The sequence below is a fragment of the Coregonus clupeaformis genome, chromosome 16, assembly GCF_020615455.1.
Source record: "Coregonus clupeaformis isolate EN_2021a chromosome 16, ASM2061545v1, whole genome shotgun sequence".
Taxonomy (NCBI): Eukaryota; Metazoa; Chordata; class Actinopteri; order Salmoniformes; family Salmonidae; genus Coregonus; species Coregonus clupeaformis.
The window spans coordinates 27,660,905-27,673,919 of NC_059207.1; the positions used below are offsets into that span (position 1 = coordinate 27,660,905).

Genomic DNA, 13,015 nt, shown 5'->3' on the forward strand with positions numbered 1-13,015 from the left:
CCAGATCTTATTTAGGGGCTTCATAGCAAAGGGGGTGAATACATATGCACTTACCACTTTTCCGTTATTTATTTTATTTGAATTTTTTTAAACAAGTTATTTTTTTCATTTCACTTCACCAATTTGGACTATTTTGTGTATGTCAGTTACATGAAATCCAAATAAAAATTCATTTAAATTACAGGTTGTAATGCAACAAAATAGGAAAAATGCCAAGGGGGATGAATACTTTTGCAAAGCACTGTATATACCTCAGATACTCCAATATCCCTGTACATTGTACATTTGGTACTGGCACTGACCCTATACAGTGTATTCGGAAAGTATTCAGACCCCTTGACTTTTTCCACATTTTGTTACGTTACAGTCTTATTCTAAAATTGATTAAATTGCTTTTTTTCCCTCATCAATCTACACACAATACCCCATGATGACAAAACAAAAACTGGTTTTTAGACATTTTTGCAAATTAAAAATAAGATATATCATATTTACATAAGTATTCAGACCCTTTACTCAGTACTTTGTTGAAGCACATTTGGCAGTGATTACAGCCTCAAGTCTTCTTGGGTATGACGCTACAAGCTTGGCACACCTGTATTTGGGGCGTTTCTCCCATTCTTCTCCGCAGATCCTCTCAAGCTCTGTAAGGTTGGATGGCGAGCGTCGCTGCACAGCTATTTTCAGGTTTCTCCAGAGATGTTCGGCCAGCTCTAGGAAGAGTCTTGTTGGTTCCAAACTTCTTCTATTTAAGAATGATGGAGGCCACTGTATTCCTGGGGACCATCAATGCTGCAGAAATGTTTTGGTATCCTTCCCCAGATCTGTGCCTCGACACAATCCTGTCTCGGAGCTCTACGGACAATTCCTTCGGCCTCATTGCTTGGTTTTTGCTTTGACATGCACTGTCAACTTTGGGACCTTATATTGACAGGTGTGTGCCTTTCCAAATCACGTCCAATCAATAAAATTTACCACAGGTGGACTCCAATCAAGTTGTAGAAACATCTCAAGGATGATCAATGGAAACAGGATGCACCTGAGCTCAATTTCGAGTCTCATAGCAAAGGGTCTGAATACTTATGTAAATAAGGTATTTCTGTTTTTATTTTTAATACATTTGCAAAAATTTCTACAAACCTGTTTTTTCTTTATCAATATGGGGTATTGTGTGTAGATTGATGAGGATTTAAAAAAAAATCCATTTTAGAATAAGGCTGTAACTTAACAAAATGTAGAAAAGGTGAAGGGATGTGAATACTTTCCGAATGCACTCCGTTCATCTTTCCCTTGATCCTGACTAGTCTCCCAGTCCCTGCCACTGAAAAACATCCCCACAGCATGATGCTGCCACCGTAGGCATGGTATAAGCCAGGTGATGAGCGGTGGCTGGTTTCCTCCAGACGTGACGCTTGGCTTCCTCTCTTATTACTCCTGTTTTCGTATTTTATTTTTATTAGTTATAATATTTTATATTGAATACTCCACTGTTGGGTAGGGCTTGCAAGTTAAGCATTTCACTGTACTTGTGCATGTGATAAATAAAACTTAAACTTGACTGTTTTCCCAGGTCGAGAGTTTTATGAAACATCCCCTTATGAACCTGTGATGCCTGTTCGCCACCCTGATGCACTCCGTCTCGCTTCCATTATCTCAGGTAAGAGCGACCATTTTATGTTTAAAAAACATTACTATGCCATATGAAAAGACTATAAAAATATAAAAATATAATGACATGTAATATGTATAATTACAACACGAATACTCTAATACTCTTAAAGATACACAATGGAAGAAAAATTATTTCTTATTTCATGAAAAAAAAGCATTGTTTTTACAAACAATATTTGCTCATGGCTGAGGGTAGCGGTTTGCCCGTTTCTCGCCAATGAGGTAATTTATGGACAATATTTCTGTCCATTTGGGGCACGCCTTTTGGCTCAACAGCCCCAAAGCCAAAAGTTCCATACAGCCTCTTTAACGTTCTTATTAAGTAAATATTATGGATTCCTCTTTATATTCCTTGGTTCTCCAAGGGGGGTCTTGCTTACATAAACCAAATATATTTGCCTCCATATTCCCATCTATTGATTTTCCTTTCAGTTTGATTTCCTATTTGGTTTACTAATTAAAAAGCAATTATTCAGCAAGGGAACTATTGCTCACATTTAATGAACTGGTTATTACTGAGAGGGCATTACTAATCAATGCAGATCTTATTATAAGACACAGCTAAAAACAAACGAAGAAGGTGAGATTGGATGATCGCAGGGCCATTGCCACAGCTATAGGAGATATAGGCTATAGTCACTTGAAAATCCAATAACTTTCTTTCATCCAGTTCCTACAGAAATTGCTGGAGGATGATCCAGCCTCATTTGCCAAAAGCAGTATACAGCAGAGATGCCACATTTGCTTTTCCTGGCCGATGTCTCATGCTTTGTTTCATATCTTGGAGGTACAAGAAAGACATGCTTTTTGCATAATCCCTTTAGCTTGAAGTCAGCAAATGACATGGTTGTTTGAAAATATAATGGTTTGAAATATCAAAAAGGAGAGCACCAGACAAAATATATATTGGAAGTGGCTTTGAATACCTTGGCGTTTTGGATTGTGAAGAAGGCCATCTGCTTTTCTTTACTCTATAGTCATAAAATTGTTGGAGCTCAGGTAGCTTATGTCTTGGTAATTTTTCAGCTCATTTGAAACATGTTAAAATGCATCTGGGACTCATTAATATGTAAATTTGTATTAAAACTGTTTCCTACACTCTTTCAAAAGTGAAAATCTGATTTGCTCTCCTAAATCTATTTAGCCTTAGGTTACTCATTATTGATCATTTCAGAGGACATAATCATTGATTGTGGTGGTGAGAAAAGCCCACAGGCAAACAGATACGTAATTACACAGTTGTTCTCTGAAATACTTTTCCCTTTGATTTCAACTGCACAAAAGTGTGCTTAATCACTTTTAAAACGGTAAACTGTACCGAAGCTCAGGGAATGTGATATCTTGCTGTGTTGATGAGGATGGTGAAATACACTCTCTAGGAGGAAGGTTGGAAAATTTAAAAATAATCTCCATAACTTCAAGAGTTTATAGTGAGAGAGATAAGGGGAATAAAACATTGATGGGGGAAAAAACTACTCCACTGTATCTCCAAATGAACACAGGGCCGGGGTAACAAAGCAACTGACAGAGAGGAGAATGACAGGCTGCTTTGCCAAGTCAACCAAGTCATTTTCTTACTTCAATGTGTACAAGACCATAGGGATATTGGATAGCACTCGTATCATTATTCCACCTCAGCTGGTTGGCCCCTCATCAAAGCCCAGATGAAAATGATTGTCATATTACGAAATATCCCATAGCATACAAAGATATACTTGACTGTAATTTCTATTTTATTTTACACAAATTATTCTGTCCTTGTGGCCCAATGTTGAGTTAATTCACTTATTAGCTATTCAGAGGCCAGGATTTAAAAAAAGCAGCCCACACGGGCCCTCCAGGAGTTGAGTTTGACACCCCGTAGTTAGACCTTCTTACACTGGCTAATAATCCTCTCACCTCTCTGTTCCACATGCCCACCATCTAATTAAATGGCGAAACCTATTTCTACGGCTGGGGAAAAAGGACCAGGGCAACAGTTGTGCTCAGCATGCAGCCCAATGCTAGACATCCTCACCTTACCCTCACAACAATTACTGTTTCATTGTCAAAGACAATGTTGCCCTGCTGTGTGCTAGTGTACTGTCGTTGTTCAGCTGCTGTACTATATGTACTTATAATCCGTTTACATTTACAATTAGCTTGCAGTTGCCTCTTCGTTTTCTCCATGGACACTTAATGAGTGTTGGGGGTCTAAGAGTAACGTATTAGTTGTTTGTGCAGTCAGCGTTATTCTAACAAGGTGGTATTAAATAGAATACTGAATAATCCTCCAAACATGGGACTGGCAACACTCATTAGTTGGTTTTGTTGGTACAATTAGACATTCTATACTAATGTTTGGGGAATACGTGAAGCAGTACCAGCATCTTGATAGAGATTTGATGTCACGCCCTGGCTCTGGGGACTCTTATATGTTGAGCCAGGGTGTGGATTTTCAATGTTTTGTTTTCTATGTTTTTGTTTCTAGATCGTGTTGATCTATGTTGGCCAGGGTGGTTCCCAATCAGAGACAGCTGTAGCTCGTTGTCTCTGATTGGGGACCATACTTAGGTAGCCTGTTGGCACCAGTTTATTTGTGGGATCTTGTTCCGTAAGGTTTTGTGTATAACCTAGGACTTCACGTATCGTTTGGTTTATTGTTTTGGTTCGTGTGTGTACACTAAATAAAGAATGTACGCTTATCACGCTGCGCCTTGGTCCGTGAATTCAGTCGACGACCGTGACATTTGAATCGACTCACTTGCACATTTCTGCTGCAATGATATTTGTCTCAGGTTTGATATGCATGATTGTCAAACATGATTGACTGTTGAAAGAATTATACTGAAATTATCAATTGCAATCTGAATACTAAATGTATAGAGATACTGCATCATAGCAGGAAGTGTTTTGAAACCCAGTGGCAGCTGCTGTTCACAAACAACTCAAGGATTTAGAAATATGTTTACATACTGTAGATGTGACATGTTTTAACAATACCCCCCTCAAATCATTGGCTGCCCTCACGTTCACACTGTATATTAGATCATAGAACTGAAGTGCTAGTTTAGCAATCTCATATTTGGAAAACATTTCTGAACTGGTAAAGCAGCCATTATCTTATTAGAGCACATAATACAGCTTATAAAACACCTTTCCTACTGATACCATAACAGATCCCAAACATGCGCAGTCAGGCTTTCTGTAGGGAAATGTGGTAGCGTGTAGCCATGGCATTCCCTGGCCACTGGAAACCCTGCTGTGACAGAAGCCTGAGCTAATGACTGATTAATCCTTTGACATGGAAATGCTTGACATGCTCCCAGGGGTATGGACTAAAGACCTTCTAGCAAGCTCCTGCACACTCACCAAGGGTCATATTAAATCCAAACTTTGGCACCCATCCTAATTACAGTGAGCATACCCGAAGCCAAGAGCCCCACTCTAACCTGGACTGAACTCCTGCTCCCTGGAGTCCAGGATGATATATGAAATGCAAGTTTCAAATAAGGAAGAGAGAGAGCAATTACTGTGGAAGGAAGATCCCTTACTCTGGAAAATGCCTAGATCCAGATCCCTTGACTGCACTGTGCTTTTCAGGAGATGGCCATCACATAGTTTTAATTTATGAGCGCTGTGGACGAACCCCCTATTAAAACCCTGTTTATAGTTCAGTCAAACAGCAGGGTTATCATAAAATAAATTCAGTGTATTTTTGTGCGTGCCAAAACCCAATTAAAATCACACGTTGCTACATAGTGTGCACATGAGAAACATGACTCTGACTTGCATGCAAAGATGCATCAACAGAGCCACATTGTAACATTCACCGATAACAAATGTGTATTTTCTATGCAGCAACATGCAGTTATACAGTTGTTGTCCCACAGTGAACATCTTAGATAAACTGGAATAATCAGGACACAGCCCTCTATTTCCAGGATGTCTTAATATAGCAGAAGGCTCAGGGTATTGTGACAGTGATGCCATTCCAAGAGGTTTCCCAAGACTGGCTGTATCTGGTGTGGCAGCAATGGGACTGCACCGAAAGAGAAATCAGGATTGTGTGTTCATTAGAGCCCATGTGAAGGGCTGATCGTGATGATGATTGGCCGGGTTTATTGTAAACACTTGAGCAGGTATACATAAGTGGTGGTCCGATCTCTTGGCAGGAGACGGCACATTGTTCCCTTTGTCAGTGATGACCTGCTGGAATCAACAAGCCTTCCATTTTTGAGAGTTGCCTCACCCTTCTTGCATTACTGAAATGTTTATAGGCAAAACCTTTCATAATGCACTTTAAAAAATCTATTATTTTCCTGTAACACAATATATTTTCCATCCAGCTACTCTCGTCCTGATTATATGTACACCAAGAGGGCCTTTGTGTCAGGATATCTCTCTGCTTTGAGTACCGAATTCAATCTCTTCTCCCCAATCAGAAATAGTAAAACCTCACACCACTGCACTGCTTGGTCAGATAAATAAATACATCTTTCTACCTCTTCCTTCTCTTATTTAGTTTTCATCCTGGACCCCCTGTGCCCCACATTACAGGCTGCAAATGGCCAGAGGAGATTTAGGAGCTGCAATCCATCACTGTTATGTGTAGTGCCTTCGGACAGCGCCGCAAACCACCCCTCCAGCTGGACTGGCCTGGTTCTGGACTGCTTTGGCCAGGTTTGGCCCAGTTTGGCCTCATTCCCTGCTGCTAATATCAGCTTTCCTTTGGAGTCCAATCTAGTATTTAGTATTAGTATTTTATTAGGATCCTATTAGCTGTTGCCAAGGCAGCAGCTACTCTTCCTGGGGTCCAAATAGAGATAAAACATCATACAAAACATTTACATTTTAGTAATTTAGCAGATGCTCTTATCCAGAGCAACTTACAGTTAGTGAGTGCATACATTTTCATACTGGCCCCCCGTGGGAAACGAACCCACAACCCTGGCATTGCAAGCGCCATGCTCTACCAACTGAGCTACAGGGGACATTGTGCATTATAATTTACAAATGTACATTGCTCCATTATTACATTACAAAACTATGTTACATTACTAAGAATAATGTGTGGGTGTGTGTAGAGTGGGTGTTTTAGAGAGTGTGTGTTAGAGTGTGTGTCTCTTCACAGTCCACGTTGTGCCGTGAGGTGTTGTTTTATCTGGTTTTTTAAATCTGATTTTACTGCTAGCTTGAGTCACCTGAGGTGGAAGAGAGTTACATATAGTCATGGCTCTATATTACAGTGTGCTTCCTAGCCTCTGTTCTGGACTTGGGGACTGTGAAGAGACCTCTGGTGGCAAGTCTTGTGGGGTATGTATGAGTGTCTGAGCTGCGTCTTAACCGATTGAACAGGCAGTTCGGTACATCAATACCTCTCCCAAAGACCAGCAGTGATGCAGTCAATCTCTCCTCTAGTTTGAGCCAGGAGAGATTGATATGCATGTTGTTGAAATTAGCCCTCTGTGCTCTGTTCTGGTCCAACTGTAATTTGCCTATGTCCTTCTTTGTAGCACTTGACAATATAAGTGGGCAGTAGTCCAGGTGTGATTAAAACTAGGGCCTGTAGGACTTGTTTGCTTGATTGTGATGTCAAGAAAGCAGAGCAGTGCATTATCATGGACAGACCTCTCCATATTTGAGCAACCGTTGAATCAATATGTTTTGACCATGTCAGCTTACAATCGAGAGTTACACCAAGCAGATTAGTCTCCTCAACTTGCTCATTCTGAACATTATTCTTTACTAGATTTAGATGAGGTTTAGGGTTTAACTAATGATTTTTCCCGAATACAATGCTTTTAGTATTTTATATATGTAGGACTCACTTATGACTAGTAAGCCATTCTAAAACTGACAGTAGCTCTTTGTTAAGGGTTGCAGTGATTTCACTTTCTGTGGTAGCTGACGTGTATAATGTTGATTCATCGGCGTACATAAAGAACATCACAGATCATCCCACAGCCCCTGACCTGGCGTGTTCTCCTCCTCGGGGTAGCCTTGGTGATGGAGGGATAAAGACAAAGTTAACAAAGCAAAAATGTTTTCCAATTTTTACAAAATAGAATCCACCTTTTCATTTTCCCCCTATCGACAGGAAGTTGCCTCTATGTGTCCAAGTGGTTGAAAAAGAGAAATCATTAGCTTTTTTGGGCTCTGTTGCTGCTATTCGACTGTAACACCTGTTACACTAGTGCATATACACCCTGATGTTATACTAGGGAAATTGTGTTTCCATAGCTAGGGTTGACAACAACCTCTGCATAATCAAAACAATTGCTTTGTGAGAAGGTGTTAAAGGTCACAGTTAGCCATTGTTATGTAAATTCCAGCTGAAAAGTACCAGTGGCCTTGCGTTGGCCCCATGTGAGAGCAGGTCCAGTGAGACACGGGTGCCGGCCTGCGTAGAAGGAAACAGAAAATCCTTTTGGGTAAAACACTGGGCTAAATCCTGGATGGAAATGCTCCATGCGTGTGTGATGTCCATTCTGTGTATGGCATTTCTAGGATTGATCATCTGTGATGCACCACTTACAGACAATACAGCTGCTCATGCAGTCCATCGGAAAGGCTTTTCCTCAATGCTACATGATAGACACAGAGTGAGATTGGTTCTGTTGAATAAGAGATGAATCTCCCTGGATGTCACCGAGCCAACGCACCCTCTGAAATACCATCATCTACAGGGGAGGGAGGTTAACTTCTCTAATACAGCCTGAATACAAGGGAAGTGGAATGTGAGTGAGTGTGATTCTGTTTTATTAGTGATATCTCAAAAGCAGGTGGGCATGTACCACCACAACCAATCCAAACTGCTCTCAGATTATGCACATTTATTGACTTCATCTGTTTTCTACAGTATCTAGGTGACAGTGTGTGATCACAGTAAGAATAGGAAAAGGAAATGGTTCATCTGCCCCTTAAACTGTCCAATAATGCAGCACAGTGAGCCTTTCCCATTACCTTGAGCTCCAGGGTTTAATATCCATTCTCACGAACCAATTGCACACGTCAATAAGCAAAAATACATCTAATTCACATGTTGTAAACGGTATCAAGGTCTGTGTCATGGTATTTAGTTACAGTGGTACATCATGTTCTTTCTTAGTGGTGGAAAGAATCCAGGGAGACATGAAGCAATCAGAGGAGCAGAATCAACTTTATTCATTCACATTTCACTCAAGGCCTCTCCAAATCAATTATTCAGTAAGAATGGATATGGGTGAGCTATCCAAGTCTCAGGTGGCTTGGTGTTGGCTTGGAAAAAATATATGATATTGAATAACCCCAGCATAGGGAGAGCACTAAGACTCACCATCATCATGAAGCCCACTTTCAACACTTGCAACCATGTAGTAGTCGGAGCACATCAACTTAACTTGTACTATGTGTCATCATGATGGTGTCAAAGCATTTTGTCATGAGCCAGTTAACAAATGCGATAGGTCAGACCCATAATAACAACACAGCTTTGCAATAGACAGTTAAGTGCATATTCTTTTTCAATGCTCCCTTTCCCCTTCTCTGCAGGGATGCACACTGTCGCCCCTAAAGCCAACACCTGCTCTGACCCCGGCAAGACTTGTAACCAGTGCCTGGATGCAGCCAAGGCCTGCAACCTAGACAACACCTGTAAGAAACAGCGCTCCACCTACATTGTCACTTGCAATAAAGGGGAACCGTGTAACCGTAAGCGCTGCCACAAGGCCCTTAGGCAGTTCCTGGACCGCGTGCCCACCGACTACAGCCACCAGCTGCTGTTCTGCCCCTGCCAGGACCGGGGCTGTGCTGAACGGAGGAGGCAGACCATCGTGCCCTTCTGCTCCTTCGAGGACAAAGTCAAACCCTACTGCCTGGAGCTAAGGAAGAACTGCCGCCAAGACCCCCTCTGCAGGTAAGAGATTTACGAGTGGGGAATTGTCTGTGTGTGTGTGTGTGTGTGTGTGTGTGTCCATACTTCCATAAAAAAAAGTATTGACTCAGAGGGTTGAATACTTATGTAATCAAGATACAGTACCAGTCAAAAGTTTGGACATACCTACTAATTTGTTCAGTATTTTTTACTATTTTCTACATGGTAGAATAATAGTGACGACATCAAAACTATGAAATAACACATATGGAATCATGTAGTAACCAAAAAAGTGTTAAACAAATCAAAATATATTTTCGATTTTCGATTCTTCAAAGGAGACATCCTTTGCCTTGATGACAGCTTTGCACACTTTTGGCATTCTCTCAACCAGCTTCACCTGGAATGCTTTTCCAACAGTCTTGAAGGAGTTCCTACATATACTGAGCACTTGTTGGCTGCTTTTCCTTCACTCTGCGGTCCGACTCATCCCAAACCATCTCAATTGGATTGAGGTCGGGGGATTGTGGAGGCCAGGTCATCTGATGCAGCACTCCATCACTCTCCTTCTTGGTCAAATAGCCCTTACACAGCCTGGAGGTGTGTTTTGGGTCATTGTCCTGTTGAAAAAGAAATGATAGTCCCACTAAGCGCAAACCAGATGGGATGGCGTATCACTGCAGAATGCTGTGGTAGCCATGATGGTTAAGTGTGCCTTGAATTCTAAATAAATCACAGACAGAGTCACCAGCAAAGCACCTCAACCCATTAACACCTCCTCCTCCATGCTTCACGGTGGGAACCACACATGCGGAGATCATCCGTTCACCTACTCTGCGTCTCACAAAGACACGGCAGTTGGAACCAAAAATCTCAAATTTGGGCTCATCAGACCAAAGGACAGATTTCCACCGGTCTAATGTCCATTGCTCTTCTTCTTATTGGCGTCCTTTAGTAGTGGTTTCTTTGCAGCAATTCGACCATGAAGGCCTGATTCACGCAGTCTCCTCTGAACAGTTGATGTTGAGATGTGTCTGTTACTTGAACTCTGTGAAGCATTTATTTGGGCTGCAATTTCTGAGGTGCAGTTAACTCTAATGAAGTTATCCTCTGCAGCAGAGGTAACTTTGGGTCTTCCTTTCCTGTGGGGTCCTCATGAGAGCCAGTTTCATTAGAGTGCTTGATGGTTTTTGTGGCTGCCCTTGAAGAAACATTCAAAGTTCTTGAAATAATCCGTATTGACTGACCTTCATGTCTTAAAGTAGTGACTGACTGTCGTTTCTCATTGCTTATTTGAGCTTTTCTTGCCATAATATGGACTTGGTCTTTTACCAAATGTGGCTGTCTTCTGTATACCACCCCTACCTTGTCACAACACAACTGATTGGCTCAAACACATTAAGAAGGAAATAAATTCCACAAATTAACTTTTAACAAGGCACACCTGTCAATTGAAATGCATTCCAGGTGACTACCTCATGAAGCTAGTTGAGAGAACGACAAGAGTGTGCAAAGCTGTCATCAAGGCAAAGGGTGGCTACTTTGAAGAATATAAAATATAAAATATATTTAGATTTGTTTAACACTTTTTTGGTTACTACATGATTCCATATGTGTTATTTCATAATTTTGATGTCTTCACTATTATTCTACAATGTAGAATATAATAAAAATAAAGAAAAACCCTGGAATGAGTAGATGTGTCCAAACTTTTGACTGGGACTGTATATTAGTGTTTTATTTTTCATATATATATTTATTTTACAAATGTTAGAATTTTTCTTCCACTTTAACATTACAGAGTATTTTGTGTAGATCGTTGACAAAAAAGGGGTGTGAATACAGTAGCTTGCGAAAGTATTCACCCCCTTTGGCATTTTTCCTGTTTTGTTGCCTTACAACCTGGAATTAAAATGGATTTTTAGGGGGTTTGTATAATTTGATTTACACAATATGCCTACCAATTTAAAGATGCAAAATATTTTTTATTGTGAAACAAACTGAAAACTTGAGCTTGCATAACTTTTTGCAGCAATTACAGCTGCAACTCTCTTGGGATATGTCTCTATAAGAATGGCACATCTAGCTACTGGGATTTTTGCCCATTCTTCAAGGCAAAACTGCTCCAGCTCCCTCAAGTTGGATGGGTTCCGCTGGTGTACAGCAATCTTAATGTCATACCACAGATTCTCAATTGGATTGAGGTCTGTGCTTTGACTAGGCCATTCCAAGACATTTAAATGTTTCCCCTTAAACCATTTGAGTGTTGCTTTTGCAGTATGCTTAGGGTCATTGTCCTGCTGGAAGGTGAACATCCGTCCCAGTCTCAAATCTCTGGAAGACTGAAACAGGTTTCCCTCAAGAATTTCCCTGTATTTAGCGCCATCCATCATTCCTTCAATTCTGACCAGTTTCCCAGTCCCTGCCAATGAAAAACATCCCCACAGCATGATGCTGCCACCACCATGCTTCACTGTGGGGCTGGTGTTCTCGGGGTGATGAGAGGTGTTGGGTTTGCGCCAGACATAGCGTTTTCCTTGATGGCCAAAAAGCTCAGTTTTAGTCTCATCTGACCAGAGTACATTCTTCCATATGTTTGGGGAGTCTCCCACATGCCTTTTGGCGAACACCAAACGTGTTTGCTTATTTCTTTCTTTAAGCAATGGCTTTTTTCTGGCCACTCTTCCGTAAAGCCCAGCTCTGTGGAGTGTATGGCTTAAAGTGGTCCTATGGACAGATACTCCAATCTCCGCTGTGGCGCTTTGCAGCTCCTTCAGGGTTATCTTTGTTGCCTCTCTGATTAATGCCCTCCTTGCCTGGTCCATGAGTTTTGGTGGGCAGCCCTCTCTTGTTATGGTGCCATATTCTTTCCATTTTTTAATAACAGATATAATGGTGCTCATGGGGTGTTCAAAGTTTCGAATATTTTTTTATAACCCAACCCTGATCTGTACTTCTCCACAACTTTGTCCCTGACCTGTTTGGAGAGCTCCTTGGTCTTCATGGTGCCGCTTGCTTGGTGGAGCCCCTTGCTTAGTAGTGTGGCAGACTCTGGGGCGTTTCAGAACAGGTGTATATATATTGAGATCATGTGACAGATCATGTGACACTTAGATTGCACACAAGTGGACTTTATTTAACTAGTTATGTGACTTCTGAAGGTAATTGGTTGCACCAGATCTTATTTAGGGGCCTCATAGCAAAGTGGGTGAATACATATGCACACACCACTTTTCCGTTATTTATTTTTTAGAATTTTTTGAAACAAGTTATTTTTTTCATTTCACTTCACCAATTTGGACTATTTTGAGTACGTCCATTACATGAAATACAAATACAAATCCATTTAAATTACAGGTTGTAATGCAACAAAATAGGAAAAATGCCAAGGGGGATGAATACTTTTGCAAGGCACTGTATCTTAACGTTTAACATCAACATATTTTAACATACTGGTACAAATGTATTGTCCATAAAAACAGAAATGTTTATTTAATTCCCAACTGTCCA

The 13,015-nt window shown here is 40.9% G+C and overlaps 1 protein-coding gene across 1 annotated transcript in view; it reads left to right on the forward strand.

Moving 5' to 3' along the window:
- LOC121584102 (GDNF family receptor alpha-2-like) overlaps window positions 1–13,015 on the forward strand; it is an 82,219-nt gene that overhangs the window by 43,531 nt on the left and 25,673 nt on the right. Inside the window, exons 3-4 of the mRNA XM_041899933.1 lie at window positions 1,571–1,657; window positions 9,184–9,547. Coding sequence (XP_041755867.1) covers window positions 1,571–1,657; window positions 9,184–9,547 — 451 coding nt within the window. The remainder of the gene's footprint in view (window positions 1–1,570; window positions 1,658–9,183; window positions 9,548–13,015) is intronic.